The 18,821-nt window shown below is 42.1% G+C and overlaps 1 protein-coding gene across 1 annotated transcript in view; it reads left to right on the top strand.

Annotated features, from left to right (window-relative positions):
* COL3A1 (collagen type III alpha 1 chain) overlaps window positions 1-18,821 on the top strand; it is a 175,763-nt gene that overhangs the window by 151,885 nt on the left and 5,057 nt on the right. Inside the window, exons 44-49 of the mRNA XM_030210643.1 lie at window positions 950-1,003; window positions 1,089-1,196; window positions 5,801-5,854; window positions 12,575-12,682; window positions 13,177-13,456; window positions 18,521-18,708. Of these exons, the coding sequence (XP_030066503.1) occupies window positions 950-1,003; window positions 1,089-1,196; window positions 5,801-5,854; window positions 12,575-12,682; window positions 13,177-13,456; window positions 18,521-18,708 (792 nt within the window). The remainder of the gene's footprint in view (window positions 1-949; window positions 1,004-1,088; window positions 1,197-5,800; window positions 5,855-12,574; window positions 12,683-13,176; window positions 13,457-18,520; window positions 18,709-18,821) is intronic.

The following is an 18,821-nucleotide window of genomic DNA, read 5'->3' as shown; positions in this document are numbered from 1 at the left end:
AAATGGGGCAAGCAACCAACAGTCTGGGTAAGGCAATAAGGGTGGGCAGAGGGGAGGGCAAGGCAAGATATCAATTGTAAGGAAAAACAAAGGAAAAGGGTAATAATTCTATATACCACCATTACAGTGAGAATCACACTAAGGACTTAACATATTCTAAATATGTGGCAAAAACTGATTCCCACAAACAGCACAAAATGCAAATATTGGTGTGATAGAGTCTTGCAAATTTGTTCTGTTGGCCCCAAATTCATGTCAGTCAAGAGAGGCTAAGTCCCATACATGTACAGCATGTAGGAAGCTGTAATTCCTAGTTCTTATGAGGAAAATTCAGAATGCACAGTGCTGTCTAAAATAGGACTAGTTTCTTCTCTCCCTACTGACATAAAGTTAAAGGGGGACTCACACTAATTATCTTTTACTAGAATTCCTATGATTCTCAGTTTTCTGTTTTATACAGAGCCAGCATTGGAGGGAAAGGGAACCACAGCAATTGTCTTAGGGCCCATGCCACAGGGAGTCAAACCTGACTAAAATGGAAGGACACAATCTACTAGGGCCTGCTGGGGCCTCAGCAAGTCTTAACACTGGCCCTTCACTTTAGTACCAGATACCTGACTTTGACTCCTTGCATGAGTAATTACACTATGCAGAATAATTTTGTGAATGGGCAGAAAGAGCCACATTGTAATGAAAGATATTTGCAAAGTAAGACATGCATTTTTCTGGGATACTCTCCAGCTGTCAAACACAACACAGTTTGGTGATAAAACTCTTCAAAAATCATCTCAATAGAAAGAAAAAGCAAAAACTAGTGTGAGACTTTTTCAGAAATTGAATCAAATTACCTGTATTTAATTAATTTGTGTTAATCTGTTATTTTGAAAACACTGCCAATTTAAAAAGGTTTTCCTTCAGTATGAATGATTCATTTTCAATTTTTCTACAGGGTCCTGCTGGTTCTCCTGGTTCTTCGGGTCCTGCCGGTACTCGTGGTGCTCCTGTAAGTTACTATTTGATATATTGTCACTATTAACACTTGATCACAGTTCTCTGTATCTTATTTGGATTTATCTTTGTGTTTATAGGGTCCTCAGGGTTCTCGTGGTGACAAAGGTGAAACTGGTGAACGTGGTGTAAATGGAATGAAAGGTCATCGTGGTTTCCCTGGTACTGCAGGTGCACCAGGTTCTGTTGTAAGTATTCAAAATTTAGTGGGCCAAACTGTTTAGCAATGTCAAAGAAACCTGCAACTAAATGTTGCTGCTTAATTCACCTCTGTCTTGTTTTCATCTAGCATTTTATTATTATTTTGGATGCAGTATGACAATTTATTTTATTTATTACTTTCCATTTATATATTGTCTTACCAGAAAAAGACTGCCCAAGGCAGCTTACATTCCATAAAAACTATACTAGTAACATAGTAAATGATGGCAGATAAAGACCTGAATGGTCCATTCAGTCTGCCCAACAAGATAAACTCATTTTACATGATATGTGATACTTTATATGTATACCTGAGTTTGATTTGTCCTTGCCTTTCTCAGGGTACAGACTGTAAAAGTCTGCCCAGGACTGTTCTTGTACTAAAAGTTCTGAAGCTAACGTCGATGCCCCTTAAAATTTACACTCCAGCTCATCCATATCTATTCAGTTACAATCAGGGTGTAGACCGTAGAAGTCTGCACAGCACTGGTTTTGCTTCCCAATTACCAGTGACGCCAGCCAATCCCCACTAAGATTCCGTAGATCCATTCCTTCTAAACAGGATTCCTTTGTGTTTATCCCACATATGTTTGAATTCCATTACCGTTTTCTTCTCCACCACCTCCCTTGGGAGGGCATTCCACGACTCTACCACCCTTTCCATGAAAAAATACTTCCTGACATTACTCCTGAGTCTGCCCCCCTTCAACCTCAATTCATGTCCTCTAGTTCTACCACCTTCCCGTCTCTGGAAAAGGTTCGTTTGCGGATTAATACCTTTCAAACATTTGAACATACAGATAAAAGCAATCTATAATATCATTGACTACATACAGACATGGAAAGACATTCTATGCATAACAAATAGAAATCTTCTGAAACACAAATACTTAAAAATACCCCCTCAAAAAAAAACAAAAAACAATAGTCAAACCAAAGTTGATATATACCATTCAAATGTATATTATCATGCTTCCAATCTTATCCTTAACTTTACTCTGTACCAGAAAAATGGTAGCTATCGCTGACTACCACTCTAAAACCAATGTCATAATCACCCTAAGTGTGGATAGTCAATTAATCTAGAGGATCAAATATCTAATTAACAGTGGCGTTCCTAGGGGGGCGGACACCTGGGGCGGCGCCCCACCCCCTGGCGAAAGACCCCCCCCCCCGCGAAAGAGCCCCCCCGAGTGCATGCTGCTGGGGGGGGGGTGCCGCAGCGCGCGCCTCCTGCGAGTTTACTAACTTTGCTCGTTCGCTGCAGCTCCCTCTGCCCCGGAACAGGAAGTAACCTGTTCCGGGGCAGAGGGAGCTGCAGCGAACGAGAGAAGTTAGCAAACTCTCGCAGCAGGCGCATGCCGTGGCACCCCCCAGCGGCATGCACCCGGGGCAGACCACCCCCACCGCCCCCCCCCCTTGGTACGTCACTGCTAATTAACATAGGCAGCCCTTGCCCACTAGTATTCCTCACCACCTGCTCCCCATTCAATAAGATCAAAACTGTAAAACAAGACTGCAGTTTTGTTCATATAATTTATGACAGTGACGTTCCGAGGGGCGCCCTTCCCCCCCCCCGGGTGCAGCATGACCCCTCCCCGGTGAAGGAACACCCCCCACCCCGGCAAAAGAACCCCCCGGGTGCACGCTGCTGGGGGGTGCCGCGCGCCGGTCAGCCTCGTTCGTTTCCATGTTCCCTCTGCCCCGGAACAGGTTACTTCCTGGTCCCGCCCCACCGCCCCCCCTTGGTACGCCACTGATTTATGAAAATACCTTACTAAAATGGATTGCTATCCAATTACCTACCATGGTTTAGCTGGCCAATTCAATAGTACCTACTGTGGTATCTAGAGCTTTACTGAATAGCATATTTTACTATTCGCCCAAATATGAATACCAAATATAAATAATAAGCATTGAGCTTTAACATAACAAGTAATAAAGAATCAATGTGAAATCAGAGATCAAGTATTTGTTTCAGAAGGATTTAGCACAGAAGAGCCCCAGATTATTCATATTATAATTTAAATTACTGTTCTGAATATGAATAATGTAATCGGTGCACTATTCGGGGCCGAATCAAATTGAATACGAATATTCAGTACAGCACTAGTGGTAATGTTGGACCAGAATCCTGGAAGAATATTTGAGAACACAGAAAGACCCCATTATTTTAATTCTAGGACACCACCATCTGTTAAACCTATTCCATGCTACTGTAGCCCAAGAGCCACACAGAATTATACAACAGTCAACCTAACATAGCACCAAATCAACTGTAAATCCATTGTGACTAGAAATCTCATCAGTAAAAAGCCTTCTAACACTGAGGGTGTGAGAAAGAGGAGTAAAGATGAGGAGAGGGAGGAAAGAATATCTATCAAGAGGTATAGAAGGGAATGGAAATGAAGGGGGAAGCAGGATGAGAGCTAGAAGAGGGCCTCTTCCCTCAGTTCAGATCATCCTTTCCCTAATCCTACCTTTTCCCCATACCATCTAATCCTTGAACCACCTTTCCCTTCCTTCCTCCACTCTAAGGCCTTCCCTCCTCTTTTCCTTGATCTCAGAATTTCTCTCATAACGGAGTGGAGGAATAGCCTAGTGGTTAGTGCAGCAGACTTTGATCCTGGGGAACTGGGTTCAATTCCCACTGCAGTTCCTTGTGACTGTGGGTAAGTCACTTAACTCTCCATTGCCCCTGGTACAAAATAAGTACCTGTATATATATATAAACCACTTTGAATGTAGTTGCAAAATACCACAGAAAGGCAGTATATTATTTCCCTTTCCCTTTTCTCATCTAGAATTTCCATTTGTCTCAACCTTTGATCCCCAGACCTCCATAATTTTCCCCTCTTCTTCCTCCCAGATCCTTCATCTCTATTCCCTCTCCTTCACCTTTTTCTCTAGTCTTATCTCCATCTACCTGTCTTCCATACCCAATCTTCTCTTCCATTCTCTCCTTTCACTGAGTTTCTCCCCAGAATCCCCTCTACTTCTTTGACTTTTCCTATTCTTATCATCTCCATTCCTCAAAGATTCTGACATTGAAATTGTACTCGATCTCTGTTTTCCCAGCTCAATAAAGGAAACTGAATTATTCAGGCATAAAAGCAAGGAGGACTAATTAATTTTTCTAACATACCACAGAACTTATATGATTTAATGTAAATAATGCTAATTCATGCATTGTACCACAAAACATACCTGTGAACTGCCACAGGAAACTAGAAGCTGTCAATATGGAGAGTATTGGTCATCCAATCTATGTTATCTAGATATCTTTAATTGGATATTCAAAAAGAATACCAGTTAAGACTGGTTATTGAAAATACCCAGTTGAAGTTAATTGGATTTCAGTTCACAAGAGAACAGGGCAGACCCAATCATCAAGCAGAGTAGGTGACTGCTAGGACAGCTGCTTCTTGGGTGGGGTCAGAAAAGAACAGCAGCAGTAAAAGCAAAACATGTCCTGACAGCCTCACAAACTCAAAGAAACAACAGGAGATACTTTAACCAGTACGGGTGCTGGATAGTTTTTAAATAGTCCATTCACTGGATTATTTTGGGGATCATAATTGTTAGTGGGGGGGGGGGGGTAACAGACCTAGCCATTCAGTGAAGGGGGGGGGTACAAAACTGAAGGCTTGTCTAGGGCATTTAATATCCTTTTACTGGTCATGTGAGAGTGACAATACATGCCAATATTTAGGAACCTGTTTATGTGCAATAAAGATTTGCACTTATTATGCATTTGATATAAAAAAAACTTACCCCCCCCCCCCTGTTTACTAAGCCATGCTAGCAGCTGGCGGTGCAGTAATGCCAACACAGCCCATTCACTTTGAACTGGCTGTGTCGGCATTGCCATGCGGTTTAGCAAACATAAGCACATAAGCACCGCCACACTGGGAAAAGACCAAAGGTCCATCAAGCCCAGCACTCTGTCTCCGACAGCGGCCAATCCAGGCCCCAAGAACTTGGCAAAAAACCCAAAATTTAATAATGATCAATGGACTTTTCCTTCCAAAAACAGGGGGGGGGGGGGGGGTTAATGTGTGGTAAATACAAAGGCTGCATTCTAACTGTTGGAAACATTCCCAGAATGTCCCCCTACTGTTACCACTATGATAAGTTCTTTCCTGCGTGTTAGGCGTATTTGCAATTAACTCAGATGCATTTACTGCCTCTAATTTAGGAGGTGGTACGTGCAGCCACACTAACTGCGCAAATGAGGTGCAGCCACGCTAACTGCACAAATGACAGCATGCAGCATAAGCACCCTGAGCCAACTGCAATACGTAGTTCTGGCCCAAGCCCCATTTCATACCTTATAACATGGCGTGCAGCTGGTGCATGAATTAGCACACAGGCACTAATGGCGCGTGTTAATTCATGTGGTACTTAGCACACTTTAGTAAACAGGACCCATAACTTTTAAATGCTTTCATATCCATATTTTGTACTTTTCTTATTACTGTTAATGTTTCTCAGTGTTTATGATTGTTGATAGTAATAGAGTGATCTCTTCTCTAATATATTGAATTTCAACATGTTTAAACCATCACTATACACAAATCTTTCCTCACAGGGTCCACCAGGTCCACCAGGAGCACTTGGAAATCCAGGGTCTGCTGGTCCCAGAGTAAGTAATGCTTTACATATTTGCTTATATGTTTACAAAAGAGATGTAATTCTGATCTATCAATTTTTAGATGTAGAATTTTTAAAAAATTGTATTTATCTGCTAAGTAAAATTTTATAATTTGTTTTTCCAATCAAACATCAAAACAAAGTACAATAAAACAATTACTCATGCTATATCAAATCAGGAATCATCACCTTTCAGTTCCACTAAGCATCATCACCCTTCCTCACATAATATGAATTGAACCATAATGGGAATAAAAATGTATTTCCATACACTTTAAAGCTCAGGTGGAAAATGATGTCACAAATATCCATTCTTTCTTCTTTTTCTTAAACAACAATTAATTTTGCTCTGCCTCAATTCAAAAGGAAAAAAATTTCAGAGCCATAGTGTAAAGTAGCTCTATTTTGGATAATGGACACCCTCACAGAAGAGACCAATAACACAGAAGGACATCAGAACGGCAGCCTGTTAGAGGAAACCAAGAAATGTTTAAGGTCAATTCTCTCCAAAAACGTGACCTGCTCACCTTTGTACTTATAACCATACTTCAAACAGCAAACAAAGGAAATCAAGAATTCTATAATATGAGAGCTATACTGTGGCCTCTCGCCCAATATAAACTCTCCCTACTGCTACATGACTGACTTTGGAAGAATGGCAGCTTAAATGAGGAGCCTTACCTAATTACAGCGATTCATAGAGAGGCATAATCGAACGGGGCGCCCAAATTGTCATGAGGGTGTCTTTGCAGGACGGCCCCTTAAAGGGGCAGGGCAACCCATATTATCAAAATAAGATGGGCGTCCATCTTTTGTTTCGATAATATGGTCGGGGACGCCCAAATCATGAAATTTAGGTCGACCTTAGAGATGGCCATCCTTAGGTCATTTTTGAGATGGTCGTCCCCAGTTTTCGATGATAATAGAAACCGAGGACGCCCATCTCAAAAATGACCAAATCCAAGCTATTTGGTCATGGGAGGAGCCACCATTCGTAGTGCACTGTTCCCCCTCACATGCCAGGACACCAACCGGGTACCCTAGGGGAAACTGCAGTGGACTTCACAAATTGCTCCCAGGTGCATAGCTCCCTTACCTTCGGTGCTGAGCCCTCCAAACCCCCCAAAACCCACTCCCCACAACTGTACACCACTACCATAGCCCTAAGGAGTGAAGGGGGGCACCTACATGTGGGTACAATGGGTTTTTGGGGGGGTTTGGAGGGCTCAACATTTACCATCACAAGTGTAACAGGTGGGGGGGATGGGCCTGGGTCTGCCTGCCTGAAGTGCACTGCACCCACTAAAAACAGCTCCAGGGACCTGCATACTGCTGGGATGGAGCTGGGTATGACATTTGAGGCTGGCATAGAGGCTGGAAAAATGTTTTTTTAATTTTTTGGGGGGTGGGAGGGGGTTGGTGACCACTGGGGGAGTAAGGGGAGGTCATCTGGTCAGTTTGGGCACCTTTTCGAGGCTTGGTAATGAAAACAAATGGACCAAGTAAAGTCGGCCAAATGCTCGTCAGGGACGCCCTTCTTTTTTCCATTATCGGCCGAGGACGCCCATCTCAAAATCACGCCCCAGTCTCAGTACGGTGCCGACACACCCCCATGAATTTTGGTTGTCCCCGCGATGGAAAGCAGTTGAGGGCGCCCAAAATCGGCTTTCCATTATGCCGATTTGGGCGACCCTGAGAGAAGGACGCCCATCTCCCGATTTCTGTTGGAAGATGGCCATGCTTCTCTTTCGAAAATTCACCTGATAGTGTCATTTTGAAGTCTGCCACACTGGCACATCCACACCTCCCTACCTTATGAGTTCCTGAAACACCATGACCTCTCCTCACCATCGGTAGCTTCTACCTTCAAGGAGAACTCAGTTCTGAAATCTTTAAAAGCGTACATTTAAAACTGATAAAGAGCACTAATCCCAACTGACTTAAACTAGCTCCAAAAGCTATCACCATGAAGTGGCTCACATGGATTTGCTTAGCCATTTTGAGCACGTTGGGTGGCAGCCTACTAGATAACTTAGTGCTTAATCCTATCCCCGTAATCTGTAATCAGTCTAGAAAACCCTGTACTAAGAAACACCCTAATTGTAATGTCAGATACCTGCTAGACAATGCCAATATATACAGTCAGAATGCTACTATAGTTACGGACCAGAACAAAAGGGCTAACATTCAACGGTCTAAAAAAACTTGCTACCTTTTGCAATTAACCAAATAACTCTCCTCTCTGGAATGCAAGTCTCAACTCACTCCTGTCCCAGCCATCTATATCAATGCTAAATCTGTGGGGAACAAAGTTCTCTTACTCAAGGACCTGCTAGAATCTTCAGAGCTCAGCTTTCTGTTTATCTCAGAAACATGGCTCACCAAAAGTTGATAGTCCGATACTGCCCCACATCTATCTACTCGGTTATGGTATTCTTCATTCTCCAAGATAGGGTAAAGTAAAGGAGGCAGACTTGCTCTTATCTTTTTTTTCCACATGTCTTTAGTTAGTTCTGGGGGGTTTCCTGAACTGGAATACATGCTATGCAAATTCTGTGATGATTCAAAAGAGGCAAAACAAATCGCCCTACTCCTCATTTACCGTCCTTGGGAGCTTGATCCAAGGCAGGACCACTACTTGTAGAGATTACTTCCTCTTCCATGTCACAATTCTCAAGGATTATCTTCCTGGGAGACTGCATCATTTTCCAAGTGTAGGTTTAAGTCTCCCAGGAAGACTGCATGACACCAATGTCCTCAACTTCAAATCATTCCTGAAGGACTGTGAGCCTGAAATAGGAATAACAGGGACTGTGCTCAAATGGTTCAGTGAATTCCTTTCAAATTGAAGCTATTATGTCAAGCAAAACAATCAACTTTCCAACTACTGGTCTACTAACGCAGGGATCTCCCCTCTCACCAATCTTCTTCAACTTCTTTATGTCATCACTTGCCTCAATACACCTGGGACTTAATGAACTACTATTATCCTACATGGATGACATTCTGCTTCTCTTACCAGTAACAGCAAAAAAAAACCAAAGATTTAACTAAGTATGTACCGAATGGTATGACTATTGTTAGCACCTGGGCCGTCACCAATAAACTGAAACTGAATGCACAAGAAACCAAGGTCCTGTGGTTCCGAAATCAGGGAATTGAGGTCCCATCATCAACATCTTTGCCCAAGGGTCAAACCTTTATAGTTGAATCTAAAACCAGAGTATTATGGGTCTTGCTGGATTTTTCACTCACCTTCTCTTCCCATATTAATCAGCTATGGAAGAAGACACTATTTAAAATGAGACAGCTACATCTAGTCAGATCATTATTTGACCAAAAAGCCTTCACACTACTAATCCAAATGTTAGTCCTACCTCACTTGGATTACTGTAACATTCTATTTCTTATTATTAAGCATCAATATCAGAAAAAAACTGCAAATCATACAGAATACAGCTGTAAGACTAATATACATATTTCAACTCATCTAAACAAACTGCATTGTCTTCCCATAGCAGAAAGACTCAGGTTCAAAGCTGTTTGTTTAATTTATCAAATCTTACAGGGCTTCACCTCTTAACTGCTGACTAAGACCGCTTTGCTATATCTGGTCCAGTCTAACAGACTGAAACAACTAACTAATGCTAGCATCACCATTTCAAAAGACAATTCGAAATCAGAAGATTTTCAGCTCTCTATTCCCCATACTTGAGGTCAAAATACGGAATTCTACCTATTTCCATCAGAATAGATAACAGCTACTTCAACTTCAGGAAGAGGCTAAAAACTTTTCTCTTCCCAAAGACTGCTTCATAATAATCCATCATGACTTCTACTTCCTAGTATCATCCATTATCCTTTCCTTTAATGTTTTTAGTCTCATGCATTACACCTATGGTCTCTAATGTTTATTATACCTTACACTAAAACTGCTTTTGTCTCACCTAGAATGTAAACTGCACTGAACACTGGAAAGGGGATATTAGCGGTATCCAAGAACTTAGTTGAATTGAAGGTCAGAATAGAGATGACTAGGTCATGATGTCCAAAATGGATGTCCTTCTCACATGTAACATTGACATTTCCTGTTCAAAAATATGTGAGGTGGACATCCGTGTACTGGAGACATCCAGCATCAACAGCCATTTTACAAACTGGAACTTCCAAATTTGAACATGGGATAACAAGGGACATGGACAGCTGTATGGCAGTATTCTATGAAAATGGCCAAAAAACCATCTAAGAAAACAGCAGGGTAATCGATCTGCAAACTCCAAGATGGACACCAAATGAAGCAGATACGTATCTGGAAAGCAATATTTAATTGATATGGATGAATAAAAAATTAACAAGCTTGTTAATTTTTTATTGATCCATATCAATTAAATATTGTTTTCCACATATGTATCTGCTTCGTTTGGTGTCTATCCAAAAAACCATCTATGCAGAGTAGTGGGGAAACCTAGTGGTTAGTGCAGTGGAGTGAAAACTAAGGGACTCAGGTTCAAAGCCCACATTTTTGTTGTCATTGTGATCCCCTTTTACTAAGGTGCGCTCACGTTTTTAGCACAAGCTAAAATTGGGCACATGCTAAATGTTAGAGACACCAATGCATTCCTATGGGCGTCTCTAACGTTTAGCGCATGCCCAATTTTAGCGCACGCTAAAAACGTGAGCGCGCCTTAGTAAAATACCCCCCTGTGTTCCATCTAGGAACAGAAAAATACCTACTGTACCTGAATGTATACCACTTCTATAGCCTTCAGGCTTACAGGTGGCTTATATATTTAAGTGCAGTAGGTATTTTTCTGTTCCTGGAGGGCACACACTGTATTTATTTAACATACCACAAATCTAAGTATTAAATCTAAGCAATCTAAAATGGGTGAAATTGAATTTGAATTGGACAACTAAATATTCCAACCAAAGGAGTAAGATCATTTCTAAATATCCTTCAAAATCCATGTATAAATCTACGCAAAATACAGATCCAGGGTACTACTTAAAGTACGTTATTTTGTATAAGCCTTCTCTAAATAAGTTCATTAACAGCACACTAAGGGCTCCTTTTACAAAGCAGCACTACTGGTTGGCATGTGGTGAATGCGAAGAAGCTCATGGGAATTGATGGATTTCTTCACATTCAGCGCACGCTAATTGGTAATGCCACTTTGTAAAAGAAGTACTTAGAGATCTGTATTAGATAGTAAATTTGATTACATTTGTCATTTGAAGAAGTTGTATTAATGTATCGTATTTGTTGTTGTGATGGTTCTATTTTTAGTATGACTGTATTATTGTAACCCACTCAGATTTAGAAATGGTGTGAGATATAAGGGACCCTTTTACTAAGGTGTGGGAGAGCTAACACTTGGGTAGCGCACGCCAAATTGGGACTACCCCTGGGCTAGCGCATGCACCCAATGGTAATTCTGAGTTTGGCGTGCGCCGAATCCCGTAGTAGAAAATAATTTTCTACTGCAGGTGACGTTCCTGGTGGTAATCAGCAGTTGGGGCATATTGCATGGTTACCATGTGGGTAGCACATGAACCCTTACTGCTAGGTCAATGGGTGGCGGTAAGGGCTCAGGCCTTACATAGGTGCAGGTTAGTTTTCATTTCAGTGCACACCCATTTCCCGGGTCATTTAAAACAGCTCTTTTTCCCAGCCACGATACAAAATGGCCCAGCGTGCACCCAAAACACGTGCCCACACTATCGCAGATCACTTTTTACCGTAGCTTAGTAAAAGGACTCCTAAATATTTTTAAATATATTTCCCTTCTAATGAGTAGACAACATATCTGACTCATCTCAAAACCAGACAAAACTAGGAAACCATGAGTCCTACTATGTAGATAGTATTAAATGAATGTTAAAGCCATTCACTATAATCCAATGGTTCGTACTCATCATTTGATCAGCAATTAGATATGCTATTCTCATAAAGAAAGACAAATAAAAGGATGGAGGTCTACAGATTAGCAGGAAGCTTAGATTAATCTTAGCATGAAATCACAAATATAAACTTCTGGGACCCAATATTCAACTGGCATGGCAAGTGCATTAAATGTTGGCACCAGCATTTAAATTAATATGTATATTTGATGCATCTATATATATATAATTAATGACATTGACTATATTTATAATGCAGTCACAGCACCAGCAGGCCTAAGCATCTGAAAATTGCTGCAATACATATAATTGGTTGTTTTGCCCTTGCTCCATCCTCCTCCTTCTCCTTTCTTATAGGATGGTCTCAGGACATTCATTCAGATTTTTTGCCTGGTACTATCCATATAAGGGCTGAAAATCCACTGCTATGCCAGCTCTGTGTTCACTAGCTGTGTGAACATATAACTGGCTTTGAATATTAGCCTGTGCATTGTTAATAGGCCTAGCTGATGTTTTACTGCTATCATAGAAAACAGCTATCCCTCAGCCCTTCCCATCAGACTTTGACTTTTGCAGGAAGGAAAGTCCCAGACTTCCAGTATTCCCTGCAAATACCTATAAAGTTTATCATCTGCAACTCACTCATTAATAAGTAATTTGTTCACAACAACTATTTATTCAACAGAGAGAACAATAAGGCAGATCATTAAGACCCCTACCAATTTGAACACAGGGCTTTGACACTATAGGAACAAAATAATTCACTTTGTAAGGAGATTGTTTGTTTGTTTGTTTGTTGTGATTACTATAGGGTCCTCCTGGACCATCTGGCCCTCAAGGAAAAGATGGTCACAGTGGTTATGCTGGCCCAATCGGTCCACCAGGTCCTCGTGGTAGTAGAGGTGAAACAGGTTCTGAGGTAAGCAAACAATAGAATCACCTTTGTGTCAAATAAAGCTGCTGTGTTTAGCTTTCTTTTATTATAAGGCTTAATCATTTATATTAAACTGCCAGAGAGCATTAATAGCAAGGAATAAATGCAGAGGATGCAGATGAATAATAGGCTTTGCATCTGTAGAGATCTAAACAAGACTTGAAGTGGAATGTTTATAAAAGGGAATTCAAAAGGGTATATCCACAGTTTCTTTAAAGTTTTTTTGAAAAATGTTATTTTACCATAATATTCATATCAGACCTCACAAAGAAGTGCAAGTTCTGGAATAGTTAGCAATTTGGTCTCCTTTAAACGTTAGATAATAGTTTAGCAAAACTGTGCTAAAGTTCTTTAAGAAACTTGACAGTAAAGTATTATATACACCTGGCTATATTCCGTTGTACCATACATGCCTAAGCTTAATATATACTGTTTGATTGAAAACACATAATGATAATTAATGTGTTCCTTATTCCTAGGGAGCATCTGGTCCAGCTGGTCCTCCAGGGCAACCTGGCCCTCCTGGCGCTCCTGGTCCTTGCTGTGGTGGACCTATTGCTCCTGAGAAGGGACCATTTGGACAATCACCGTATTTTGGAGACCAACCACCTGAGGAAAGAATCAATGCTGTTGAGATTATGTCTTCATTGAAATCAATTACAAGTCAAATAGAAAACATCATTAGCCCTGATGGGTCACGAAAGAACCCAGCTCGTAACTGCCGTGACTTGAAATTATGTCATCCAGAGTTAAAGAGTGGTACAGTATAATATGTTTTTTATATTACTTTACATCTAGACTTTGTTATATTCTTATATTTGAAGTTCTAGTATTATATTGTAGAACTTGCTTCATATGGTTGTTACTAAAATGATGCTATAACTGAAAACAGTAAGAAATACAGAAAATCATTGATTACCACAATACTTCTCTACCATTCTGGAATCTATTTATGAACGTGCTGTAAGGATTTGCAGTTACTACATGGCCAAATCTGCATGGTAGCTGCAAAACCCCTGTGTTAACTGTTGGGGGCATTCCCATCATCTTCCCATATAGTTGCCATGACTTAACAAAGAATGGATAAAATCAATGTCAATATAGTTATTAATCAATAAATCACCTACATCAAATAACTATGCAAATAATAAACAGTCATATAAATCTTTATTATCAAACATTCATCGCTAAAGTTTCCATCAATGTAACAAACTGAAGAAAATCTCACTATATTACTACTACTACTTAACATTTCTAAAGCGCTACTAGGGTTACACAGCGCTGTACAATTTAACATAAAAGGACAGTCAAATCCTAACCTATTCCTTCCCTTATTCAGTCCATACATAAACCCATCTTAACATCCGACACAGGACCACATAGAAGATATTCCCTTAGATATGTCCCAAACAACAAAATGTTAGTCCCGTCAGTCCAAGCAAAAAAACAGGCCTCATACAAGACAGTACTATATAGCATCAACCACTACAGTTCAAAAAAAGCAAATGTAACTCATCTGTAAAACTTGCTCAGTTCGAAAGCAAAGCATTTTGCTTGTCCGATACACGCATCCAATATTTTTTTTCTTCTACGTGGCGCTAACCGGGCGGTAATTGGCAGTGTATGCATGCTGATGATTACTGCCCAGTTAATGTGTGAGACCTTACTGCTAAGTCACTGGGTGGCGGTAAGGTCTCAGGCCCAAAATGGACACGTTCATTTTTATTTTGCCGCATGTCCAATTTTGTCCCCCCAAAAAGACTTTTTTTTGCAGGCACACTGAAAAGTGGACCTGCACATGTCCAACACACACGTCTACAACAGCGCAGACCATTTTTCGGTGCACCTTAGTAAAAGGACCCTTTAGATTGCATGTGGGCATACACATGAGCAGCCTCTAGGCAGAGCAAGGGTACAGCACACACTTAAACATGTGGAGGGGCATAATCGAAAGGGGCACCCAAGTTGTCATGAGGGTGTCCTCGCAGGATGGCCCTGTAAAGGGGCGGGGCAACCCATATTATCGAAACAAGATGGGCGTCCATCTTTCGTTTTGATAATACGATTGAGACACCCAAATCCTGAAATTTAGGTCGACCTTAGAGATGGTCGTCCTTAGGTCGTTTTTGAGATAGTCATCCCCGGTTTTCGATGATAACGGAAACCGAGGACACCCATCTCAAAAATGACCAAATCCAAGCTATTTGGTCGTGGGAGGAGCCACCATTCGTAGTGTGCTGGTCCCCCTCACATGCCAGGACACCAACCGGGCACCCTAGGGGGGCACTGCAGTGGACTTCAAAAATTGCTCCCAGGTGCCTAGCTCCCTTACCTTCGGTGCTGAGCCCTCCAACCCCCCCCCCCCCCCCACACACACACACACAAAACCCACTCTCCACAACTGTACACCACAACCATAGCCCTAAGGGGTGAAGGGGGGCACCTACATGTGGGTACAGTGGGTTTGGGGGGGGGGGGGTTGGAGGGCTCAACATTTACCATCACGTGTAACAGGTAGGGGGGGATAGGCCTGGGTCCACCTGCCTGAAGTGCACTGCACCCACTAAAAACTGCTCCAGGGACCTGCATACTGCTGTGATGGAGCTGGGTATGACATTTGAGGCTGGCATAGAGGCTGGAAAAAATGTTTAAAAAATTTTTTTTTGGGTGGGAGGGGATTGGTGACCACTGGGGGAGTAAGGGGAGGTCATCCCCAATTCCCTCTGGTGGTCATCTGGTCAGTTTGGGCACCTTTTCGAGGCTTGGTCATGAAAAAAAATGGACCAAGTCGGCCAAATGCTCGTCAAGGACGCCCTTCTTTTTCCATTATCGTCCGAGGACGCCCATCTCGAAATCACGCCCCAGTCCCGTCTTCGGTACGGTGCCGACACGCCCCCATGAATTTTGGTCGTCCCCGTGACGGAAAGCAGTTGAGGACGCCCATAATCGGCTTTCGATTATGCCGATTTGGGCGACCCTGAAAGAAGGACGTCCATCTCCCGATTTGTGTCGGAAGATGGGTGTCCTTTTCTTTTTCGAAAATTCACCTGATAGTACCCAATATTCAGCTGGTGGTGGGCAGTGCTTTCACTGCCCGCCAATGGCGTTAAACCCAGATATTCAATGGTGGGCCATTTCCAGTGACCAGCATGGAATATATAGTATTTTTGGCCGCTAAAAACTTACCCTGTTAAGCTGATATTTAGCAGCTGACCAGTTAAGTTATAGCAGATAAAGAAAGGACTGCTAATTATGCGGTCCGATTTAACTGCTAATCTTATCTGGTCTGGCACTGAATATCCATGCCTAACTGGATAAGTCATGGAACGTAGATGGTTTAGCGGTAAGTGCGCTAACCATGCATATTCAGTGGAAGAAAAACGGTTATCTTCTTCGGAATATTTGCAGTTAGCCGCAAAAATGCAATTTAACTGGTCAGCAGCCATTTCTTATCAGTTAAATAGTGCTAATATCAGGGGGTGACTTAAAAATACTCTAAGTTACATGAGTATCTCTGGATCACAAATACACATATTTACACTAGCTCTATGGCTAGCAAACGTGCTTGTACCTAAGCATATACATATCTGGTTTTGCTAGTATTCTATTAAGGAGAGTAGGTGTCAACTTTTCTTTATCAGATATGTGTACTTCAGGTGCCAAAATATTGGCGCACTGGTATAGAACAACCCTCCGCCTGCCAAAGTACCATATTAATTAACTGCCACATTGACAGCCAACCTCCATCAATAATTAGCATCTGTTAACCAGGGCCGCCAAGAGACTGAACCGGGCCCGGGGCAGTGTCGCTGCCCCTCCCCACGATTGTCGCTGCTGCTGCCTCCCCACAATTGTCAGCTGGTGGCACGTGTCCCCCCCCCCACCCCCCCGGATCGCTGCCACAATTGAAATACTTTGGCTGGCGGGGATCCCAAGGCCCCGCCAGCAGAAGATGTCTTCCTCCAGCACTGACTCTTCACTCTGCCAATTGCCTGCCCCTGTGGCTGCTTTCTCTCTCAGGGCAAGCTCGGTTTCAAAACTGAGCATGTGTGCCTGAGAGGAAAAGCACCACTCAGCAAGCAATGGGCAGAAGAGCAGCGCTGGAGGAAGACCTGCAGTGTCTGCTCCTCCACGTCCTCCCCAGCCTCCAAGGGGGGGGGGCCCGGTGCCGGAGTTTTCTCTCTCCTGCTCCTGTCGGGACACAATCACTTGGGTCCCATCAGGAGCAGGAGAGAGAGAGAGAGAGACCCTAGTGCTGGGCCCCCCTTGGAGGCCTGGGTCCAGGAAATTTTGCCCCCCCCCCCCCTCAGTGGCCCCGCTGTTAACTGCCACAATATAGTAACATATATAGAGGGGCATTTTTGATATGACATATAAGTCCGACTTTAGAAGTTTTTCAAAAAATGTCCAAAATCTGAATAAGAAAGTTCATTTTCCAAAAAGAAAAACGTCTATCTTTTGTTTTCGAAAATATCGTTTCTAACAAGGTTTTGTGCTTTGGATGTTTTTTGGGTCCATTTTCAAAAAAGAACCCATCCAAGTGAAAAACAGAGAAAATCAAGCCATTGGGAGGAGGGGCCAACATTTTTAATAAACTGGTCTCCCAGACATCCCAGGAGATAAATGGGGCACCCTAGTAGACTTCAAAAACATGTTTCCAGGTACACATCTCACCGTTGCTCCCTTATCGTGTCTGATGAGCCCCCAAAACCCATCCAAACCCCACTGTACACAGCTGTACACAATAGCCCTTATATTTATTTATTTGTAGCAATTATAACCCGCTCTTTCCCGCATGATAGCAGGTTCAGTGCGGCTTACAAAAGTGCGGTACAAAGTATCTTAGAGATAATACAATGTATGGTGCAATATATCAAAGAGATAACACAGTTAAATAAAGGTGAAGGGGGCACCTAAATGTGGGTACAGTGGGTTTTTGGTGAGTTTTGGAGGGCTCACAGTTTCCACCACAAATATGACAGGTAGAGGGAGATGGGGACTAGAGTCCCCCACTTCATGCACTGCACTGACCACTACACTACTCCAGGGATCTGTATGCTGTTCTACTAGACCTGGCTCTAACATCTGAGGCTGTCATAGAGGTTGCTAAATCATATTTGTGTTCACATTTGTGGGGGTGGGAGGGGTCAGTGTCCACTGAACGGCTATTGGGGGGGTCACCCCTGATTCCTTCCAGTGATCATCTGGTCATTTAGGGCACCCTTTTGTGCCTTATTCGTTATAAAAACAGGTCTAGCTCAAAACATCTTAGTTTTAGTCCTGGACGGATTTGTTTTGTTCCATTATGGTTGAAAAATGTCCAAGTGTTAGGAACATCCAGATCCCACCTTTATCATAATCATGACATGCCCCCTTATGATGTGAAAGCACTTCTGATGAACTTCATAGAAAAACATCTAAAAATTGGTTTTGAAAATACCAATTTGGATGTTTTTTGTGAGAAAAACTTCTAAATGCCACTTTTTGGACGTTTTTCTCCTTTGAAAATGAGCTCCATAGTAACATAGTAGATGATGGCAGATAAAGACCTGTACAGTTCATGCAGTCCGCCCAACAAGATAAACTCATTACATATGGTATGATGTGATACATCATATGACAGAGCTTATTAAATAGGCTAACTTGAGAGGAAAGTGATTATTTCTATTGCATGAAAATAAAATGAGATAGCATATACCCTTGGTGTTGAGCAAACCATTGAGACTATTGGGAAATTTAAGTAATATGAAACAGCCTGCATCCTTTTAGCAGATTGCAAATGGTGGTGGAGTTAGGTGAAGGGAGTGTGTTGTATTTCTGCAGGTTATTACTGGATTGATCCTAATCAAGGCTGCAAGATGGATGCTATAAAAGTATTCTGTGACATGGAAACTGGGGAGACGTGTGTAAATGCCAATCCTGGCAGCGTTCCATTGAAGAACTGGTGGACCAGCAGTGGAAATGAGAAGAAACATGTTTGGTTTGGAGAGTCCATGAATGGTGGCTTCCAGGTAATATTCCAGCTAGGTTAATTACACAGTGTTAATGTTTCATTCTTTTGTTTCCTGGTGTAATAGCTTCACCTTTCAGACTGATTACCTATTAAGCAATGTTGTTTAAGAGC

The sequence above is a fragment of the Microcaecilia unicolor genome, chromosome 7 (assembly GCF_901765095.1).
Source record: "Microcaecilia unicolor chromosome 7, aMicUni1.1, whole genome shotgun sequence".
In the NCBI taxonomy this organism is placed as follows: domain Eukaryota; kingdom Metazoa; phylum Chordata; class Amphibia; order Gymnophiona; family Siphonopidae; genus Microcaecilia; species Microcaecilia unicolor.
Note: the sequence above shows the minus strand (reverse complement) of the source record. Positions and strands in the feature narration are given on the sequence as shown.